We start from the raw sequence: 22,256 nt of genomic DNA on the forward strand, positions 1-22,256 counted from the left end.
AAATATCGAGGTTGAACTCTCCCAGAGCCTGGGCCAGGTGAGAGGGCAGCTGCCAGCAACTGGGGCTCTGCACCGCTCTCATGGGCACCTCTGCGTTCAGTGGGAGAAATCGCTGGAGCCTCTGAGTACCTGCAGCAGCTAGACGAGAGGACAACACGGGCCCAGGGTACCTGCGCCCCTCTGTTTGCCTCCACACCTCCAATTCCACCCAGGCAACATTCCCCAAAGTGTGCTTTGTGGAACTCTGTTCTCCGTGAGCTGCCTGGAGAAAAGGCTTCATGACCATTGGAATTTGGGGAAGAGCACACCATGCAGTGTCCTCTTAGAGATTCACAATGGACATCAGTCTGTTAAAACTTCGAAAAGTCCTGCAGTAAATTATCCGCTTAATTTTGTTGAATCCAGCCTTTTCCAGATGAACTTGGCCATGAAACCCCTTTTCACAGTTCACCTACTAGCATCCTGTAGAACTAGTCTGCCCTTAGCAAACTGCTGTCCTAGGGTGTTGGTATCTGGCCAGGCTCTGGGCGTTGTGGCCGGAGGGCTTAGGGTGTCCAGTGCCGTTGGCCTCTTCCCCCGTTCCAGCTCCCTGGCTTCCGGGCTGACTGAGGACACCCAGAAGAATAAACTAATTAAGGTAAAATGTGCAGCAGCGATGCAGAGCCTTGTAGATCATAAATGGGAATGGCAAAATCAATGGCAGCCCTTCTGCAGGCACAGGCCCGAGGCCTGGGTGACGGGAGGGATGGAGCCCGTGATTTAGGAAGAGCAAACGCTCTGGCAGCTGCAACCTGGGTAATTAGGTGTGTCAGGAAGACAGATAAAGAGTGAGCTGTGCGGGTCGATGGCACTGGCAATAAACACCCAGCACTGGCCCCTGGCCCATGTGAGCACCCAATCCCGCCTCCGGCTCCTTGCAGCTGCACTCTGCCCTGGCCCTGGGGTCCTTCACTGAGTCGGGGGGAGGGGGGTGAGCAGCTGCTCCAGGAGAGGAGAGCCTGCTCATCGCAGGAGAGAGGGGCTCTCCTGAGTCCCTGAGGAAGACTCCGAGAGGGCAGGGGCCTGGGAGAAGCAGGACAGTGTTTTAGGACAAAGGCTCTGAGGGCCATAGCCCCTGTGAGAGGTACTTCTGGGGACTCCCATTCCCACTCTGACTTTGGCATCTTGGCATTAAAGGAGCCTTGAAGGCCTCAGAGCTCAGAGGAGCTGTCAGTGGCTGCAGGCAGCCAGGTGGGAAGGCCCAGTGGGTGAGGCCAGGGCCTGCTGAGTGCTTGGTGCTGGGGGAGGCCCCAGGGAAGCAGGAGCCTGTGCCCCTGACTCAGGGCGCTCGCAGTTCGTTTGACAGCATGAGGGATAGGTGGGTAGAGGAGATGCCAGGGAACCGTAAAACTCATGCCACTTAATATTCCTACAGTGCTTTCTGTATGCCAGGCACTTCACAGATTGACCCTCCCTCGTAACCCTTAGCACAATCCCACAAGATGGGTACTATTTTCATGCCCATTTTACTTCCTCAGATGAAGGACCTGAGGCACAGAGGCAAGGGGACTTGCCTGAAATCCCACAGCTGGCAGAACCCCTCAGAGCAGGACAGGACAGTACACCCTGGAATTGCTGTGAAATCAGGATGGAAAAGGCTACAGTGGTCAGGGAGGGCTTCATGGTAGAGGAGGCACCTGAAAGGGGACTTGAAGGGTCAGAGTAACACAGCAGTGACTCTGGTGTACACAGCACTTGGCACGGCCAGGCTTTACAGGAAGCATTCCCCTTTACCACCATCATCTTGACTAAACCCTGTGTCTACCCTGAGAGATAGTGTAAGCTCATTTTTCTGATGGAGAAATTGAGGGGCAGAGAAGTCAATTGCCCAAGGTCACAGAGCTAGTACATGGTGGAGGCAGATTCAAACCCAGGTCTTTCTGACTCCAAAGCCTGTGCTTCTGAGCCCTGCACTCGGTGGCTTAGCCAAGCAGAGAGGAGGAGGTGGCGTACTAGGCAGGCAGGTGGCACACACAGAGGCGCAGAGTTTGCCTAGAGAGGAGGTTTGTGCAGGTGGAGATGGAGACATGTAGGAGGGCAGCAGAGACCCACTCCTGCCGGGACTGAGGGCAGAGGCTCATGGGTGGTTTCTGACCTGCAAAGGCATTGTTTCCAGAAGGTTGCCCTGGCAGTGAAGTGAGTGGAGGGCAAGCAAGGGAGAAAATTAAGTGCGGCGGCTACTTTTGTTGCAGCTCACGCAATCCAGGGTGATGACGATGAGTGTCAGAAAGTGCTGGGTGCCGGAGGGCAGAGGGATTGGCTGGATGTGGCAGGTCAGAGCAGGGAAGTGGTCTACCATGTGCGGGCATGGCCTTCGGGCTGGGGGCGGGGTGGGGGCAGGCGCTTGCCTGCAGAACATTTGCTGTGAGGTGGTCTATAGGGTGGCTGAGAAGGCATGTCGAAGAGGTCACCGGCCACAAGGGATGGCAGTGTGCAGAGCAGTGTGGCCCGAGCTGGGGCAGAAGGGAAAGACCAGAGCCACAGACTGAGTCCCAGGGAGCAGCTGCACTGGAGTGTAGGAGGAGGAAAAGGGGTGGAGATGGAGGCACCACCAGACACATAGGAAAGAAGGTTCTGCATCAATGGCAGTGATGTAATTCAAGCAAATGACAATTCACCACCCTCTCATCCCCCCCACACCTAGCTCTGTCCCCATGGGGCAATTTGAAGCCACTGGGATAGTGAGTCTGGGCCATGAAGGGCTCTTCCTAAGGCTTACTGGCCTGAGTGACCCCTCCCCCAGGGGCTGCCCGACCTCAGGGAGATGACCTGAGTCATGGCCTGGTGTTGGTGGCAAAGAAGGGTCAGTGAACGCGTGTGGCAGGGCAGAGGCCCAGCCTGCAACTTCATTCATAAGGCAGAGGGATTACTGCCAAACAGCAGGATTAGGGAGGTAGCTGGCAACATCAGCAGCCCAGGCTGACCTCGGGCAATTCATGAACTTGTATTTTTCTTCTCTGTAACATGGGATAATGAGAATGGCCACCTGTTCATTACGTTGTTGTAAGGATTAAATTAGATAATGTAAGTAAACTAGAACAACACATGGCACATGGTAAGCTCGAGAAATAATAATAACACCACCACTACCATCACCATCGTCACCACCTTCCTCCGCCCCTGCTGCCATCATGATCATCAGGGCAATTACAGGGCATGGCCACTGAAGGTCCTTAATGGGTCACACCCCAGGAGGCAGCTGCAATATCGAGTCTAAAATGCTTCACAAAACTTAGTCCAGAAAAACCAGCAAAGTAGTGATGGCCCCAGGGGCAGAAGACATTTTTAAAGAGAATGAACCCAGGCTTCCCTGGGTCCCCCAGTATTTCTGATCCCTGTCTTCCCTTCCATCCTGGGATGAAGAGAAAAACCTGATTAGCCCCTGCCCAGTGCTCCCCCACATTAGCTTATTCAGCCCTCTGCATAGTCATACCAGGAAGATAGAGTCTTCATTTTACAGAGAGAAATTGGAGCTCAGACAATAAAATCATTTGCCTTGCACAGCTGTTAAGGGGCAACAGTGAACTTCCAGCTGCGGTCTGACTGCAAAGCCCCTCTTCTCCCCTCACCCCTGCCCCACATCAAAGACCTGGGGTAGGGGCCATGAGGGGAGTCCTTGGTTGCCAAGAAACCTAGTTCTGTGTTATGAGAAAATGTCCTCCGGGCCCCAGGATGCTGCTGCTTTGACAGCCTCACCCCATTCTTCCTGCTTATGGGGCCACGTGTGAATGAGGCAGAGTAGGAGTGGGGGCCCGGAGCCTGAGTAGTTAAGGAGCTCATCTCCCCAAGTGGGGCCACGCTGGGTGAGCCGAAAGTCAGGGCTGTGCCTCCGAGGGAAACACGGCTGGGGATCAGGACACCCTAGAACCTAGAGGATCCAGGAAAAGAGGACGAGACACAGAGCCGTGCATCCCCAGCTCTACCAGGCACAGGAAATCCTGGCCATCCTGCTAAAATGCAGATTCTGGCCCAGGAGGTCTGGGGTGGGGCCCGAGATCTGCATATTTGGGAGCTTCCTGCTGTTGCCAGTGCTGAGGGGCTGCGGAACACACTTTGAGTAGCAAGGTGTAGAGCATCTGGGTGCAGCTGGCACTGGGTCTGTGTGGCGGAGCTCTGGACAATGGGAGCGCTCACGCTCCGGAGCAGATGGCTCATCTGCTGCGTAGGCAGAGGAGGCTGGAAGTGCCTCCCGCCCCGGTGCCTTTCTTCTCTCTGGCACAGTGACCGATGCCTCCTCCCCAAGAAGTTACAAAAGCCCCTGCTGAAGGCCTAAGTATAACACAGAGCCCAGAAGCCATCAAAGAAAAGGGTGATAAATCCAAGTCCATAAAAATCCAAATTTTCTGCATTGCAAAAACCACCATGTGCAAAGATAAAAGAAAAATGACAAACGAGGGGAAACTACTTGCAACATGTATTGCAGACAGAGGGCTAATTTTCCTAATTTATAATGAAATGTTACAAATCAATAAGAAAAAATGGGTAAAGGCTACAAGCAGACAAGAGATTCGAATATATAAATATATGCTCAGCCTCACTCCCTTTAAGAAAAATGAAAATGAAAACTAAACATAGGTACCAATATTTCCTATCATATTGGAAAATATTTTTTAAAATGACGACATGTTGTGTTTGTTGCTGAGGATGCTGGGAAATGCTCACTTGCATCGGGGCGGACGGGCATGTCCCCGTGGAGCACGATTTGGCCACGATGGTCAGATCCGCACACGTGTATATTCCTTTGCTGTAACAATCCCATTTCTATGAACTTACAGAGAAACGCCTGCCGTGGTGGAAGGTAGCATGTCACGCAAACTGCTGATGTGGTGGCCCTGCTGGTAAGGGCCCCAGATCTCAAGGAGTCTAAGTGTTTGTCAATGGGGGATGAATTCAATGGATGGCAAATCCGTACCATGGGGAACGAGGTAGCCGTGAAAAACGAGAAAGCTCTTAGCCTGCTGCCATGAAAAAATGTTCAAAACTGATTGCTAAGGAAAGAAGGAAGGGGCCGCACTGTGAGCAGAGCAGGGCACTGTTTGTGTAGAGAAGCAGGGAGGTGCGTAGACTGAAGACAGCAGGTGGGCGGGGACGACTCTCCTGACGGAATGAGTGAAGATGAATGAGAAGAACGGTGCTGCTCACAGCTCGCGCTGACTCATCCTGTACCCACACCCCTGTCACCCCAGACCACGTGGGTAGAAAGGTCAGGGCCATGGCATGCAGCAGCTGGGTGGTCAGTGCAGGACCCCAGCCGACGGGCTCTGACTGGGAACTGCAGGAGGTCCTGGGATCCTGGGATCCTGTGGAGGGAGGTGCTGGAACTGCCCCCTCCTCCCTCTTTGCCCCCCACACTTTTCTACGTGGTTTTCACCGTTGCCTGGAACAAACTCGCGTGTATTTTTCCATGCCAGTGAACCCTAAGCTGGTTTCCCGGCCCAGGCATTGTGGTGAGTCTTCCTCTGTTCTCTCCCTCTCGTCTTCTCTCCAGTTCTTAACCCTTGACCCAGGCCCATAGAACCACCATCTGGGTGCTGTGTTGTTTACATATGGTCCTTTTCTCTTTCTGCTACTAGTGTCTCTCTCTCTCTCTCTCCCATGGACTAGGAGGGAGGCATTTGGTTCCTCTGCCCAGGATGCTTCCAGAGGGAGAATTATAACAACTGTGGCTTAGAGGGTGTTTACTGAGTCCTAGACACCAGAAGTGCTTTTCATTCTTTATCCCAGTTGTTCAGTCAAGTATATTTATTAAATGTTTACTAAGTGACACACAAACTTCTTTGGTCTTGGAGATACAGCAGCAAACATGACAAAGTCTCTATCCCTGTGAGGTTTAGGAGGAGAGTAGCAGAGATGGCCCCCACAAAATCTGTAGCACACTTTCAGACAATGGAAAATGCTGTGAAGATAAATCAGGCAAATTCAGGGCATAAGCAGTGATAGGGGTCTGATTTTGTTTTATTTTTAGAGTTTATTTAGGTGGGTTTTTTTTGTTTTTTGTTTTGTTTGTTTGTTTGTTTTTTAGAGAGAGAGAGAGGAAGGGAGGGAGAAAAGAGAGGAAGAGAAACATCAATGTGTGAGAGATATGTGGTTGCCTCTCGCACACCCCCTACTGGGGACCTGGCCCACAACCCAGGCATGTGCCCTGACTGGGAATCAAATTGATGACCTTTTGGTTCACACTCAATCCACTGAGCCACACCAAGACCTCATCTGATTAGGGGCCTGAATGAAGGTAAGGAGAGAGCCCTGAGAACAGTGGTGGGAAAAGCATTTCAGGTAGAGGAATCAGCATGCCCAAGGCCTCAGGTGGGAAGGTGGTGAGCAAGAGGAAGAGGAAACGAGGTCAGAAAGGCAACCTGGCTCATGTCAGGAGGGGTGTTGTAGGCAATGGTAATGACTGTATGTATAGAGTCTAGGGAGCCTTTGCACTTGGGCTTATGAAGTTGATATGATTTTCCATATTCTACAGATGAAAGGGTCGAGATTGACAGAGGTCAAATATCTTGCCCAAGGTCACCCAGTAAGTAAAGGCGGATCCCAGGTTATACAAACTGACCCCCATGGGACACTGCTGGGATTCAGGGTCTCAGCCCTCTTCCAGGGACTCCTGGCGGAGAAAGAGACAGGGTTTGTCCTTCCACAGGCCTGTCTGACACTCGTGTGCAGGCTAAAGGAGCCCCCGGTTGTATGCCGTGGGCAGACAGGGCTGGCTGGGGCCCCCGGGAGAGGACCTTGGGTTCCCCGAGGTGGCAATGGCTGAGTGTCATGCCAGCTGGACCCAGGGAAGTGCTGACGCAACACAAATGTCCCGGCTCCACACCCCACCCACTGTCAATGAATCAATTGAATCACTCAACTGAAAAATTAACTCAAACCCACAGACATCCCTCAAACCACACAAGGTCACTGGGAGGTGCGCGCCTGGGACTGAGGCTGCTGGGCACCATCATCCTTGTCCCAGCCCTCGGGGCTCAGCTCCAGCCTCTCTGAGGGTAACCCCTAGACCCCCAAACCCAGGAAGCCCGGGACCTTCTGGGGGCTCCATATTGCCTGTCTCCCTCCCCTCCCCTTTGTTGGCAAACCTTCTTTCAGGCCTAATGGCTCGTGTCTTGTCTGTTCTTCCTGGATTTATTTATTAAGAGTTAATTGGGCTGTTAGGATGCTCAAGGTCTGGCTTGACCAGAGGGATGCACAAAAGGATCAACACAGGGATTTTGCCCTCAAGGAGCTTAGAGTCCAGGGGCCTGGGAAAGGGAAGTCAGATACCCAGAGAAATATAAGGCCATGCTGGGGACAGCGTGTAAACATGAGGGCCGGATTTTTCTGTTTCATTCACTGGGGCATCCTCAGTGTCTAGAATAACGCCTGGGACACACAGCAGGTGCTCAATAAATACTTGTCCAATGAATGAATGCACTAGTGAATGAAAGGGGCTGTGGTTAGGCTGAGCATGGAGCTAATGTGGCTCTGGGGTAGTGGCCCCCCATCTCAACTGCACATGGGAGTCACCTAGAGATCTGACAAGTGGGTTGCATCCCAGAGGTTCAGGTTGAGTTGGACTGGGGTGCCCCTTGCAAACTGGATGTGCTAAAAGCTCCCCAGGAGAGTCTAATGTGCAGCCTTGGCTGAGCGCCACTGCTCTAGGAGTCGCAAAGGAGGACACTCTAAGAAAGTAGGAGGGGCTGCAGCTTCAGAGACACCTGACAGGTCCCAGCCCAGGTGCTCTGTGCTTAGTGAGTAGGGAGGAGAGTGTGCCCTTCCTCTGGCATCTTGCCAGGAGGGCCCGTGTTGAACACCCCCCTTCCTTCCACAGTTCTCCCTGTTTCGGTTTCCCTGCCCTCCAGGGCCTTCCTGCGGACTCGCCCCTTCCTCCGCTGTCCCTTGCTGCTGCTCCCCTCCTGACCTTGCCCCACATTAAAGGGTTGATCAGCCTATCAATTAATTGTGTCCTAATCCAATCTTGGCTTGGTTGGAAAGAGGGCAGTAAATCCAGCTGGGTAATCATGCCCTGATATTTGTGTAGGGATAATTACTATCTCTCAGGCTTCACTTGGTGGCAAGATGAGATGAAAACCCATAAAACACCACGCGGGACTGTGGCTCATTGTTTCTTGGCTGCACAAGCCTGGCTGCCAGCCAGCCAGCCCTGCCCACTCCTGCCCCTGGCACGGGCCCCAACCTTGTCCCCTCTCATTCGTGCAACTGGCAGGGCTCAACATCAGGGGTAGTCTAGGGGTTGGACCCTGGCTTGGGCTCAACAACCAGTAGGGGAAACATTATGGGTCCTGGCGACAGCCCGTGCATGTAGGAAGAGGGGAGAGGAAGGCAAGGAGGTCCTTAGAGTCAGGCAATCAGCTGCCTGCAGGAGGTTAGGATGGTGAAGACACAGGTGTGAAGCACAAGGTGTCGTCTAGACCAACACAATAGGCTGCTTCCATCTGGAAGAACCCAGTGCACGTCCAAGCTGGCCTTACAGGGACACGAGGTCCAGCATCCTTCAGGAGGACGCCTTGGCCTGAGACTTCCTGCAGATGTCATGGCCCCACAGGAGAAGACTTCATGCTAGTGGGCCAAGGTCAGGCCTGAAAGAATGTGGGGCTGGGGGCCACCTGCAGCCCCAAGAACACAGTCCTCAACTCATGAAAACACTGAGTGCCCAGTATGAGCCAGGATCTCTGCTGGGCCTGGAAGACACGGGACTGAGGGAGGCCATAGTGTCTTGATTGAAAGGATGAAGCTGGAGTCAGGCCCTGACTGATTTTGGGTCCTGGTACTTATAAGTTATGTGGCCTTGGGCAGTCATGTGGTCTCTCTATGCCTCAGTTTCCTCAACTATAAAGTGAGATACACTAGTACCTACCTTATTGAGCTTCTGTGAGGCTTAAGTGAGATGATTATTATAAAGTGTTTATAGCGGATTTCTCAAAAGAGAACTTACAGGCAAGAAGGGGCTGGAAAGAGGTATTCCAAGTCATGAAATCCAAAGACTTATAACCAAGATTGCTCTATCCAGCAAAACTTTCATTTAGAATGGAAGGACAGATAAGGTGCTTCTCAGATAAGATCAAATTCAAGGAGTTCATCATCACCAAGCCCTTATTATATGAAATGTTAAAGGGACTTATCTAAGAAAAAGAAGATAAAAAATATGAACAGTGAAAGGACAGCAAACTCATGGTTATTAACAACCACACCTAAAACAAAAGCAAACTAAGAGGACAGCTAGATCAGGAGTGGAAACATAGAAATGAAGATCTCAAGGAGGGTTAGCAACAGGGGAGTGGGAGGAGGAGAAGGGGGGAGAAGGTACAGAAAATAAGTAGCATAGACAGTAGGTAGAAAATAGATGGGGGGCAAGAATAGTATGGGAAATAAAGAATCTAAAGAACTTGAGACACATGGTCATAAACTAAAGGGGGGTAATGGTAGGGATGGGGGGGTAGGGTGGAGGGGAATGAAGGGGGAAATAGAATAACTGTAACAGCATAATCAATAAAAAAATTAAAAAAAATAAAGTGTTTAGATCAGGGCCTGGCATGCAGTAGGTGCTATTTAAGTACTATCTGTCATCATTATTGTCACTATTATTTAGCCTTCTGGGCATCAATTTCCTTCCTCCATTCCTTGGTGTGTTGGACTGTGTTACTCAAAGTGTGGTCCCTGGCCCCACAGCATCGTCATAGCCCAAGAGTGTGTGAGCAATGCAGGGTCTCGCGCCCCGCCCAGAACGGCTGAGTCAGAATCCGCATTCACACACAACCCCTGTGGTGACTCGGACGAATGCTCTGGGCTAGAAAAGGGCCCGTGAACTGAAGGTCTGTCTTCCTCCAAGAGGTTCCCATATCACCCAGCACCTCTCGTCTGGCATGGAGTAGGTCCTTGGTCGGAATTTGTGAATAAAGGCGCTCAGCTGAAAGCTGTGGGGGCCACTGAAAGATTTCAAAGCAGTTTAGAAAGCCCCCCGCTCAAAACAGCATGGAGGGCAATTCCAAGGGACCATTTGTTGGCTATGGTGGCCACCTGGGTGAGATGTGCTGAGTGGTGGGGGCCAGGCAGGAGCAGTGGGGAGGGAGAGAACAGGAGGGGGCGGAAGGACATGAACTCTGAAGGTGAGTCTAGGGATGTGTCTAGGCAGGGCCTCGCTCAAGGCCCTCCACTCCAGGCCCAGAGATGAGAGCAAGCTTCACGCACAGGAGAAGGGGTCCTCTTGCTGGAACAGAGCAAGGTCCTTGGAGGCAGGCCCGGACAGTAGCCTGAGGAGGACCAGGGTCCCCGAAGCCCTGCCCCCAGTTGGTGCCAGGAGGATGAAGGTGGGCAGCAGGAAGAGGCCTGAGGCCCCAACCCCTTACCTGAGAAGGCATTATTGGTGTTGAGAAAGTAGATCTCCTCATGGCCATCCCCGTCGATGTCACAGGCTGTGACCCCGATGGCATTGCCCTGCCGGTCCCGCAGCGCATAGTAGGGGGAGCTGCGCTTGTCCACAGCAATGTTCACTAGCCGCTTCTGGGCCCGGTCGTACTTCAGAACCAGGTTGGGACCATTGTACCTGGAGGAGAAGGGGAAGAGGATGCTGGGAGGGGCGGCTGGGCCACCTGGTTCCACCTGATCAGCAATGGCTCAGAGTGGTCCCAGAGAGGTCAGTGTGGGGCAATTTAGCCCCACAGCACACCCAAGGGACCCTCAGCAGCCTTGGTGTGGGGGTCCCTGGGTGTTTGATGCGTGTCCTTGAATCAGACATGGGTCCAGGCGAAGGGAGAGTCAGCTGGGCCCACGTGGGACAAAATGTGAGGCGCAGGGGAGTGGGGGGGTGGGAAGCCAGGAAGAACCCCTCACCACAGGCCCTGTTGAGGAAAACAAGAAACTCCCAGGCATTGACCTTGCCCGTTTCAATGTAAAAGGCACTCTCCTATTTATGATCTCATTAAATGTAACAACAATTAAGTGAGGGAGTGGAGGGAGGTGGTATAATTAACCCATTTAACAGATGAAGCAACTGATGAGCTTCGTCAGGGGAACTGAGGCTCAGGGGAGGTCAGTGCCCTTCCCAGGGTAACGCAGCTCACAAGAGCCAGGTGCTGGGACTCCTCGCAGGCCCTTCGTGCCATCCCAAGAGCCCTTGCGCTAATGAGCCGAGGAAGAGCAGAGAGGCTTTGTCATCGAGGTCTGGGATGGCTCTCTCCTGATGGAAAGTCCCAACATTGAAACAGTAAGTATAAAATTCACACCTTAGATGGGAAAGTATGAACACATCTAAAGGCACTAGGCAGACTCGCTGGATTTCTTTTTCTATGAAACTCAAACCAAAAGATTGAGGTTCTGATCAATGTTCGCCCCTCTCCTTTCGCTCTGCTGCAGCCGCACGGCCTCGCCGCTCCCTCCACCTCCCTCGGGCCCAGGCTCAGTTGTTCCTTCTCAGTGAGGCCTTCCTGCCCCCGTCCAGAAACTTGTGCTCGCCCACCACCAGCCTTCACCCCTTCCTCCCCTCCCCCTGCTCCCTCTCACCACGGCCGTTACCGCCAGCAGACAGTCTGCATCTTCCCGGTTATCTGTTCCTTCTCTGACCAGTCCCACTGGAATTCAGCTCCATGTGGGTACAACTTTCTATTTTGTATCCCTGGCCCCACAACAGTGCCTGGCATACGACAGGTGATAAATATTTGTTGAATGACGGAATGAGTGAAACCTCAGAGCTCACATCTGAGTCATAAAGGCTTATGTTCCTCCTGCTGCCTTTCCCTCTGGAGAAAGCAGCATGTCCCAGGTCCCTCCCCAGACAGCACAGCCATGGAGTCTGAGGGCTCCCTCCCGCTCCTGGAAACCGGCTTGCCAGGCTCTCTGAAGCAGCCCAGTCAACCCCTATCAATTAGTTCCCCACCTTCTGCCTTCGTTTTAACCTGAGCGTGGACATCTCTGTTCAGCTGCCAGCCTCTGATGGTCCTGGGCGGAGAACTTTCGGGGGAGGGCGGGAAGAACTCTCCAAGGTTTTTGAGAGAAATCATTTCTTGCTTTCCTGAAAGGGATCCAACTTGGCCCTTTCCTCTGTCACCAAAGTGTAAAGCCAAAAAAGTTTGGGGGATGCTGAACAACTGGCCAGGTGCCTTCTGGCACCCACAATGTGTGCACAGGGAGACAGCTCAGTGGGGGCTGAGTCAGCACCTGCTGCTGGAAGTTTGGGACTTAGACGTCTTGACAAAGAGCATCTGAGGGCTGTGATGAGGGCACAGCATGACCTAGGGGATGTGTCTAGGCAGGAGAGACAGACTGTGGGTTCCAGCACTGTCAGCAGCTGGCACCAGCTCCCAAGGACAAGAAGTGCCTCTGAGTGCTAAAAACTAGTCCCCTAAGCCTCCAGTTCTGTTTATGACCATTCCTGCTGCTTCTATAAGACACCGTAGTCCAAGGGTGCTGGGCCTGGTATAGCACTTTCACACGCTTTGTCTCACATAATCCCAGAAGGAAGGTAGGTAAGCGTTTTTCTAGAAAAAGAAACTGAGAGTCAGAGAGGCAGTGTGAGCCGTCCAAGGTTATACAGCTCATACATAGTAGGGCTGGGCCTCTACCCATTTCCAGGATCCAAATCATGTGTTCTTTCTGTGTTGCCCATGATGCCAATGCTAGTGGTTCCGCGTTTTCTTTCTGGCAACACCTGCCCTCCAGAGTAGCAACTACAAGAAATGCCCCAGGACCTCATGTAAACAGTGGCGATAACAACCCTTCGCTTTTACAGCACTTTACAGTTTACGAAGGGCTTTCTCATCCTTGATTTCATTCACTTCTTGCAGGTCTTGACAAGAGATGCCAGAGATGAGCTTTGTGACCTTGGCTGGTCAGAGACCCATGTTCTAGGTTTCTGTTCTGCAAAACAAGAGAGTTGGACTGAATCAAAATGTGTGGCCAATTATGGCTGTGGGGGCAGGACTCTGGGCCCTGGACTCTCAGTTTCAATACAAGCATTTTGATGCATTTTATTTTATGCAGCCCATTCCATCCAATGTTGTTTAAATCAGGGATTCCAGAGCCAGTGTTGAAAAGGCACTGGGTTAGCAGCTCTGTGAGAGCCCTTCTGGGTCTGCATTTCTCAGTCTACGAGTCTCCTGACCTTAGGGGATGGGCAGAGCAGGTGCGTTTTCCCCCAGGCCATGGGTGGGAGACATCAAGTCCAGCCTTGATGTCCCTTTTTCGATCTCTGTCCTTCTGGTCTCCTGGCATGTTTTTACCACCCTCTGGAGCCAGCAAATCCTGGGGGTTAGTCCTTTCCTTCTAAATCTGGAATGATGGGCATGTACACAAGGTCCCTGCTCCCATGGTGGTGACCCTGGGCAAGCAGATGGCCCTGTACCACCTTTGCTTTGAAGATTTGGGGGTACTAGTTCCTGTAGGGTGGGGTTACTAGGTTGGCTCACATTCCTCCATCTGTTGTAGAGTGAGAACTACAGTCACACCCAACCTACATGGCAGCCTGGAGTGAATAAGACACCCTCTCCCCTTCTCTCCACCACCCCCACCCTAGGGCTATAGACACAATACCAGACCAACAGCTCCTAGGTAGAGTTCTTGACAATCCACGGAGTGTTCTGGGGCCAATGCATGGAGGGAGTTGCCACTCCTTCCCTCTGCCCAGGCTGCCCTTAGCTGTCAGTCAAGCTGAACTGATGCCTGAGTTCTCACAGTCTTCCCCCAGGATAATCTGCCTGATTCCCTCCCCATTTTCTGCACAGACCTGATGCTCTGGTTGGGTTTCCGAATAGGATCTGCCCTTTTGGACTCCTGTGACTCTGCTCAGCTGCAGCTGTCCCCTCTGTGGGGAATGTTCTCCCCACCCTCCTGTCTCCCATGAACTCTGCCCAGCCACTGTCTCAGCTGGATGTGATCTGTTCTCTGCATATGCACTGGGTTTTGCATGTCACTCATTCCTGCAAGGGCAGGGTTGTTTGTGTTTCCCACATCACTTCCCTCATTAATTCATGTGTTTCTTGAGCTCCAGAAGCATGTAGATATGTCTCTATATTTGCTGTGTTTAGAGCAAGGGTTGCCATAGAAAAGGCGCCCAACAAATGTCCCAATGCAAGAGTGAGTGAGTAGATGAATAAATAAAAACAATCATAGGCAGCATCGATAGAGGAGTCACCAGGTGCTAAACACCCTTCTATCTCATTTCCTCCTCATGATGATCCTATGATTTTACAGATGTGAAAACTGTGGGTACTTTTACTGAGGTATAGAGATTAGCCGAAGTTGCTAATCTACCTGCAGTCCCTCTGGGCTGTCAGTTCTCACACCCCTGGGGGATGAGCGTACGGTATGTGAGATTTCTTGCTTCCATCTCTGACACCTGCTAGAAATTGCGGGGTGCTTCTAGAAGTTCAGGAGGCCTTGAGACTCTGTGAAATGGGGTTAGCAGTGGGACAGTGTTCATGTTCTTAAAAAGGAGATGTGACTTTATAATATCCAAGGCTGGGCCAGCAGGCAGAAGTGATTGGTTTGGTGCCGATTGGAAAGTCTGCTTGAGAGACACCAGCAGGGCAAAACCCATACTTGTGTGAGTAGCATCCAATGTCGGAGCCAGCCCGTGGGGTCAGGGCTGCTGTGGGCAAGGAGGGATCTGAGGGTTGGGCTCAGAGCAGCCTGGGAGTGGGCTCCTGTCCCTGCCGCTTTCTGGCACTGACCTTGAGCCCATCACTCAATTTCTCCAAGCTTCAGCCTCCTCATCTGTTATCTGGGGCTGCTACATAACTCACAGGACGGCTGTGAGGATGAGAGAGAGTGTGTGACAACACTCGGTAAACTGTGAAGAGTCACTCAATTGTATGTTCTCATCATTATCAAAAACAAAACAAAACAAAACAAAAACAACCAAGACACAGTGTCTCACTCTCCAGCGATCACTTTGAGAGTTTCCAAACACACTCGAGTATTTTTCATCCCAAAACACCACACCTGATGGCTCATCCTGTGTGGGTATATTTCTTTATTCCCCTTCACAACTAACATTCCCAGGGTTGTCTTCACAAGCCGTCTCCACTTTCTCACCACCTATTTGTCCCACACTAACCCACACCCTCCTCCTCCCACTCCAATTCCAGCCAAGCTGCTCTTGTTGCCATCACTGCTGGCTTTTGTGTGGCCACATCTAGGGACAGCCTTTCTGTCTCCCTCGCCTCCACCTCACCACTTCCCTCTTAAAATACTGCTCTCTTGGCTCTGAGGTTGCCATCCTTTTCTGGCTTTTCTTCTCTCTCTGGTTCCCTCTCCCTTCCCCCCTTTGCAGGTCCTTCCTCCTCTCTCTGCCCTGTTCATGTTGGAGTCCCAGGCCTGGCGTGAGGCCTCCTTCTCCTTTCTCTGTCCTCCTTCACTGGAGGATAATACTCATTCCCAAGACTGACAACTCCCAAATTTATGTCTCTTACCCAAATCCCCAGTCCAAGCTCAGGCTCATATATCTGACTGCCTACCTGACACCTCTCCTAGCACCCGCGAGTCAGCTCCAATGGAACTATTGATCGCCCATCCCCCTCTGCCCTGCAGCGGACACCCAAGCACTGAAGCCAGAAACCGAGCGCCAGTCTTGGTTTCCCCAACCCCTTGTCTTCACGTCTGATCCATCAGCCAATCCTGTCATTTCTACCTCTTAAAATGTTTCGAATCCTTCTCTCCTTTCCTCGCCCCCCCCCCCACCATCTCTGCAGAGCCTCATTTCTGTTTCCTCGCTTGTCCCCATCAATCTAATCCACCCACACCATAGCCAGAGTCATCTTTTAAACACGCAAATTAGACCAGCCATTCTCCTGCCTTAAACCCTTTTGGTGGCTCCCCATTATGTTGGAATGGAACCCAGACCCCTCATCACACCTGGACTGGGAGCCCAGCTCGGTCCGCTGCTCACCTGGCTGAACTCCTGCAGCCATATGGGTTCCAACATTCTATCAGGCTCGGTCCCAGTCCCTGGCCTCTCATGGGACTGCTCCTTCTGACTGGCACACACGCTCTCCACTTCCCTCTGGCTTCTTCTCATCCTTTAGGTTTCACCTTAAAAAGCATCTCAGAGAAATCCTCTCTTCCTGGGTATTCTAATCACTGTACCTGCTGGCTCACTCTTGTTTGGTTTCCTATTTATTGTCCATTTCTCCCAGTGAACCATAAGCTTGTTGAGGGCAGGGACTGTGTGCCTGCTTTGTTCACTTCAGCCTCCTCATCACCTAGTGCACAACAAGTGCTCAGTAAATACATGTAGACTTAACAAAAGAGAAGCATTCTGTGAAAGGCACCAGTATGTCATCGGGTGGCTGAGCAAAAGGTTGACTGAGCCACCTGTCTCTTGATTGGTATTTGGCCACCCCCCCTTTCATTAGTTCCCAAAAGATAGATATAAAAATAGTAATGACAGAGAGGAGGCCAAGAGCTGCTATCTTGGAAAAGAGTGGGAGAGAATAACAAAGTGTTGTAGATACAGAGGATCAACCTTTTTTTTTCTGTTCAGAATCATTGACCCATGTGAGAAAATAACCTCTTAGACAGTTACATAAAGAAAAGCCAGATAATAGGATGTAATAATTATTAGTTACCTACTATATACTAGATACTGTGCTAAGTAGTTTACAGATGACAGCTCATTGTACATACAGTTTTTAATTTGGAAAAAAAATATAAAATATGCTATTTTGAAAATTAAGAATAAGAAACTTTTAAAATTAAAACAGAAAAAATGAAGAACTATATAGCTGTTCAACATTACAGTCAGGGGAGAAAGGCAGGGCATAGAGAGGAGACAGAGGTATGTACACACAAGGAATGCAAGGGTGCCCTGGCTGGTGTAGCTTAGTGGATCGAGCACGGACCTATGAAACAAGGGATCACAGTTCAGTTCCCAGTCAGGGCACATACCTGGGTTGCAGGCCAATTCCCAGCAGGGGAAAGGCAACCGTACATTGATATTTCTCTCCCTGTCTCCTTTCCTTCCCCTCTAAAGATAAATAAATAAAATCTTTAAAAAAAAGAATGCAAGGAAGAGACACACAAGAATAGAGAGACACACAAGAATAAATAAGAACAGAAATGGAGAGCCAGGGAAACCCTGACACAGAGAGGAAGGCGCACGCGCAAACACAGGTCGCCCGGCTCACAGAGAAGCAGAGACGTGGAGGAGGGGGTATGCAGACTTACGGAGAGAAACAGAGACTCCGGAGAAGTTGCAAGATTGTGGAAACATGAACAGGGCCATGAGATACTGTCATAGAGGAACAACCCATCTTGTGGCCATTTTCAGCAATTCCTCTAAAGGCATAAGGGGGTACTTTATTCTCAGTCACTTCAATACCCTCATTTTATAGATGAAGAAAGTGAGTTTCAGAAAAAGTGACTTTCTGAAAGTCAAACAGCTAATCATTAAACATAATAAGCTGAAAGGCAAACTTATCCCTTAGTCTAGAGTAGGGATCAGCAAAAGGATGGCCTTTGGACCAAAGGCCCAAAGGCCCAGGGACAGGGATTTCCTATCCCTGACTTAAAGAATTGCTAATCTTATATAATGGGTATATTAAAAGTTCTAAGTAATCATTATCAGAACAGAATATAAAACTAGAATGAGCTTCATTAAAAATTACTTTAGAGTCAGTACTTGGGAATACATGGTTTTCTGAAACAAGTATATTGGGAAGTGTAGGTTGAATGCAAGGAAGATGTTAGGTCTTAGGATGGAGATTGTGAGGCAAAATAATCTGCAGAGAAAAAAGGGACAGAAGAGTCACTTAAGATGAGAGCAGTGTTCTCTACATGGGGGTTTATCTAAGGCTTAGAAGTTAGCAGGAATGAGCTCCCCTCCTGTCCATGAGTGGTGTGGTTGAAGATGGCTGCCACTGTTTTCCTTCTCTGTGTGCACCTGTTACTCCTCCCAAAAAGAGGTGGAATCTATCTCACCTCCCCTTCAATCTGAGTTAGCAGCATATGGTAGAAGTGAAGTCGGGCCAGTTCTGGGCCTAGCCTTTGAGAGGCCTGCATTGTCTCTGCTAAGAGCCAGTCACCATGATAGAAATGTCATTACCTTGAGACAACCACACTCTGAGGAAGCCCAGTGCAGCCTCGCTGGGAGGCCTGTGCAAGAGCACGAGGCACCAGGGACATGAGGGAAGATGCCGTGGGCCTTCTACCCCAGCCCAGCCAACTGTCAGATGTTGCTGAGTGAGCGACACCAGCTGATGTCACGTGGGAGTAGAAGAACCACTCAGCTGAATTTGCCCAAATTTCTGTCCCACAGAATTATGAAAATGATAAATTATTATTATTTTATCCTTATCCAAGGACATTTTTTCATTACTTTTTTTTCTTACAGATAGAGGAAGGGAGAGAGAAACATCAATGTGAGACAGAGACTTTGATCAGCTGCCTCCTGTATGCACCCTAACCAGGCACCTGGCCCATAACTCAGGTAAGTGCCCTGACCTGGAATTGAACCTGCAATTTTTCAGTTATGATACAATGCTCCTACCAACCGAGTCACACACCAGACAGGGCCAACAAATTATTTTTAAGCCACCAAATTTTTAGAAAAGAAAGTAGATAATGATGACCTATGATTTCAGACCTAAGAGGAAAAAGAATTTTCCTGCTGGAAAGGAGGAAAAGATATTGTTCATATGTCAGGGAAATTTGCTAGGATAGCCATCTGAATTTATAGTAGGCAGCTCTCCCCAAGGGCCCCCTGGATCTGTTGAGCTGATACTTGCATCTCAGAATATCTGAGGTTCTGTGCAGAGCCTGAGGGTAGAGGGTAACAAGAAATACAAGGATTCCAGGAACCTGTTTTCTTACTCCTCATTCTCATTCTTCTTTCTTTTCTTCCCTTATCCATTTCCCACTTTGAATGTACAACCTTTAATGTAGATGATTTCTTTGGAGATGTGTGCCCGCTCTTTTTTTTCTTTAATTACATATGTAATTCAGTGAGACACTGAAGTTAAATAAAGACAGAACACATATGGAAAAACATTCAAACGGAGATCCACAGATGTGTCCTGGAATAGGATGTATCCAGAGGCCAGGTCTTAGTTTAAAGAAATGGAGACTTTGGTAAAGGGAGAGTTCTAGGTGTGGGGAAAACTCCGGGGCTGGGAATTTTAAAGGGGAGTCAATGGGATAAGTCTGGAAAGGCCATCTATCCCAGAAATAAACAGACAAATTTGATCCTGAATTAGGAGCTATCCGGGGTAGAAAAGACCTTTACAAATAGAGGGAAAAGAAGGTGACTTTGAGATGAAGGATAAAAGCCTTTTGTCCTAAGAGGTGGGTGGTTTTTCAAGAAAGTATGTTTGGCACCCAAAGGTCAGAATAATCTGCAGTGATGAGTGTCTGTTCTGTAAAAACTCCGTGCAGATTGATTGATTTATACCTTGTTCTATAAAAGATCTGTGCTCAGCATTTGCTCTGTGCCCTTGGAATTTCTTGTATTTTGATGGGCATGGAATCACGCAGACAGAAGAGTCTACCATTTGCAGCTTTGCCCCCCACCATACCTAGGATAATACCAGGAAATCCAGGTGCTTAGTCATGTTTGATGTTGATGCTGATGTTGATGATGAAGACCATGGCTCCATTGTGCAATACAAGTTAATCTCAAGAAGAGAGGAAGACAAGGAGGCAGGAATTCAGGTGGCAGATGGAGGCTGTGTGAAACACTCCACCCGCACTAGTTGAAGAATTTATTGGCTCATATGTTCAAATGACCAGAACACCAAGAGCACATGTGGGCATCATGGTGACTGGAACTAGGGTTCTGACCAGAAGGTTGTCAGGACCTCATTTCTCTTTCCCTTGTCTTCCTTCTGTCGATTGGCCTCATTCTCTCACTCCATCCTGCTTCACAGAGCTTGACCTGTGGTAACACTCTCAGCCTCATACCTCAGTTTCAGCACAGAGTGGAGATGCTTTCTCTCCTTAGGTCCAATGGGAAAGACTTCAGGGAAGGGCTGTGACTGGCTGAGATTGGGTCACACATCCATCCTCAGAGCTGGGAGCCTATGACTGACTGCCTTAAACCAGTACCAAAGCCAGTGAGAGCAGCATCTTAGGAGCCATGTACTTTCAGGAGGCAAAGTGCCAGAAAGGTTGAGAAATGTGTCTCTAGACAGATAGCCGTTCATCTGGGTCTGCGTATTCTGAGGACAAACTTGCCAGGGCCTACTGAAGGAAGGCAGTGATTCTCTGGCTCCACCAAGTCTCTGTGTCCTCTAGATACACCTCAAGGTCCTCCCATTCCCCTCCAGAAGCCCCAGAAAGAGGCAAACACAGAGAGCAGAACGACTGTTTGAGTCATTATGTTCTGGAAATGGGTCTGGTTCTTGGTCTCCCGCCTGCTCCTGAGGCCTCTGTTCCAGGCATCATTTCCAGCGGCAGGGAGGCAGGAGGGCGCTGAGAGTTGGCAGCAACAAGCCCAGCGTGGGGCATGAGGGGACACAGGTGAGATCTGGCCCAACTCTGTGATCAACTCTCCATGGATTCAGACAAACCACTTGGCTGCTTGATCACAAAATACTTTAAATCTCTATTCAAACTTTCTTCCTTCCTGCTATCATTATATAGAAGCTTCCAGCTAAGAAGCCATTGGTTTTTGTCTGTATCTCTCTTTTGTTTGAAGATATGGGCCAATTTCAGGGCAGAATAGTAGGGCAGTTAGCCAGTGGATGCTTCACTCTTCTTTAAGAGTGAAAAAGATAAACTCTTTATTCTCCAAGGAGTTCCTCCCACCCTTGGGGATCCTGTCTCCAGTCTGGGCACCCTGCATGGCACAGGATGGAATTCTCTGCTCACAGACCCTCTAGCCTAATATGGCAAATAAGGAGTGTCCCCAATCCTAGACTTTCAGAGGAGGGAGAGGTAACCACTTCTGCTGGGGTAAAAAATCTTTATAAAGAAGGTACATTTGATCTAGAACTTGAAAGATGCTTAGGATTTTGATAGAAAATATATGAAGCATTTACAAAAGAAACAGTATGAGCTATGAAGCAGATCAGTGAACAGAAAAATATGCTTAGGGAGTAGAGGGTGGACTAGCCAGACAGTACAGAGGTGAGTGGAAATGAGTAGAAGGCAAACGGGAACGTACGTGACACCTAAGATTGTAGAAGATGTGGCATGTAAACTAAGGCTTTAGATTCCGTCTGGTAGGAAATGGGGAGCTACTGAAGGATTCTGAACACCGTGCACCATTATATCAAAGTACTATCTCGGAGAGCATTGTCTGGTGGCTGTGTGGCAGGGGAACTTCAACAACGGCACCAAAGAATGGAAATTCCTGAGTTTTTCCAAAAACTTCTGAACTAACTTGAGCAGATTTCTGTTCCTTGAAAGCCAGTAACTCTTAGAGCAGAGTCAAGAAAACACAGACATCAGAAAAGCAAAGGTTAAAAAGGAAGGTGTGACCAGCAGGGCTACATGCTTTCAAGAGGTCAAAAAGATAGAACAAGCCAATGGATTGGGCGATTTGGAAGGCACTGATGACCTTCAAGGAAGCTGTTTTCTTACAGAGGAAAGAGAAGCTAGATTGAGAGCATAACATGGTAGATGGGCAACAGTGTGGAGGGCTCAATGAGAACAAGATGGGCTCAGGAAGGCCTAGGATATTGACCAGAAGACATGGAGTTAAATGATGGTTTAGCTCTGGGGCATGTGCATGGTTGTGGGCAAGAAGAAAAAACCCAGGAGGGCAGTGGATTGGAGGGTACCGAGGCAAGATGTGTAGAAGGTGGAAGGCAGCAGCAATTAAAATACCAGTGGATGGGGTAGGTCTGAAGTTAAGAGAGAGGAAAGGAAGCCAGGATGGGTAAGAAGACAGGGCAAGGTGGAAGATAGGTGACTAGGAAGTTGATGCCCAGAGACCTTGGTCTGTTCAGAGGTAAGCAAGAGGCGAGATTCTTGGCTGAAAGGAGTGTGTGGAAGTCACAGCTTGAAGAAGGAGGCAGTTAGAACAGCAGCTGAGGAGCTAATACATGGCTCCTTTCCACAGTCAATGGGGCACGTGGGGTGCACCCCTTTGGAGGGTAAAGTTAGGACAGCTGGAAGGGTGGTGAGATGTAGAGGGCAGGAGGTGGGACGGGGTTTGTCTTAGAGGGTGCACAGAAGGTACACTCTGCTTCAGGAGTGCAACAATCACAGCAGGGAGGCCGGAACAGAGCACGGGGAGTCAACCTGGACAGGAGGGCATGGGCAGAGGTGGAGCACAGGCTGGG

At 50.0% G+C, this 22,256-nt stretch overlaps 1 protein-coding gene across 1 annotated transcript in view; it reads right to left on the reverse strand.

The window, feature by feature from the left end:
* CRTAC1 (cartilage acidic protein 1) overlaps nt 1-22,256 on the reverse strand; it is a 138,273-nt gene that overhangs the window by 42,429 nt on the left and 73,588 nt on the right. Inside the window, exon 3 of the mRNA XM_037138968.2 lies at nt 10,389-10,585. Coding sequence (XP_036994863.2) covers nt 10,389-10,585 — 197 coding nt within the window. The remainder of the gene's footprint in view (nt 1-10,388; nt 10,586-22,256) is intronic.

Source organism: Artibeus jamaicensis, unplaced genomic scaffold (assembly GCF_021234435.1).
Source record: "Artibeus jamaicensis isolate MK-2021 breed Jamaican fruit bat unplaced genomic scaffold, CSHL_Jam_final contig_252, whole genome shotgun sequence".
Lineage (NCBI taxonomy): Eukaryota > Metazoa > Chordata > Mammalia > Chiroptera > Phyllostomidae > Artibeus > Artibeus jamaicensis.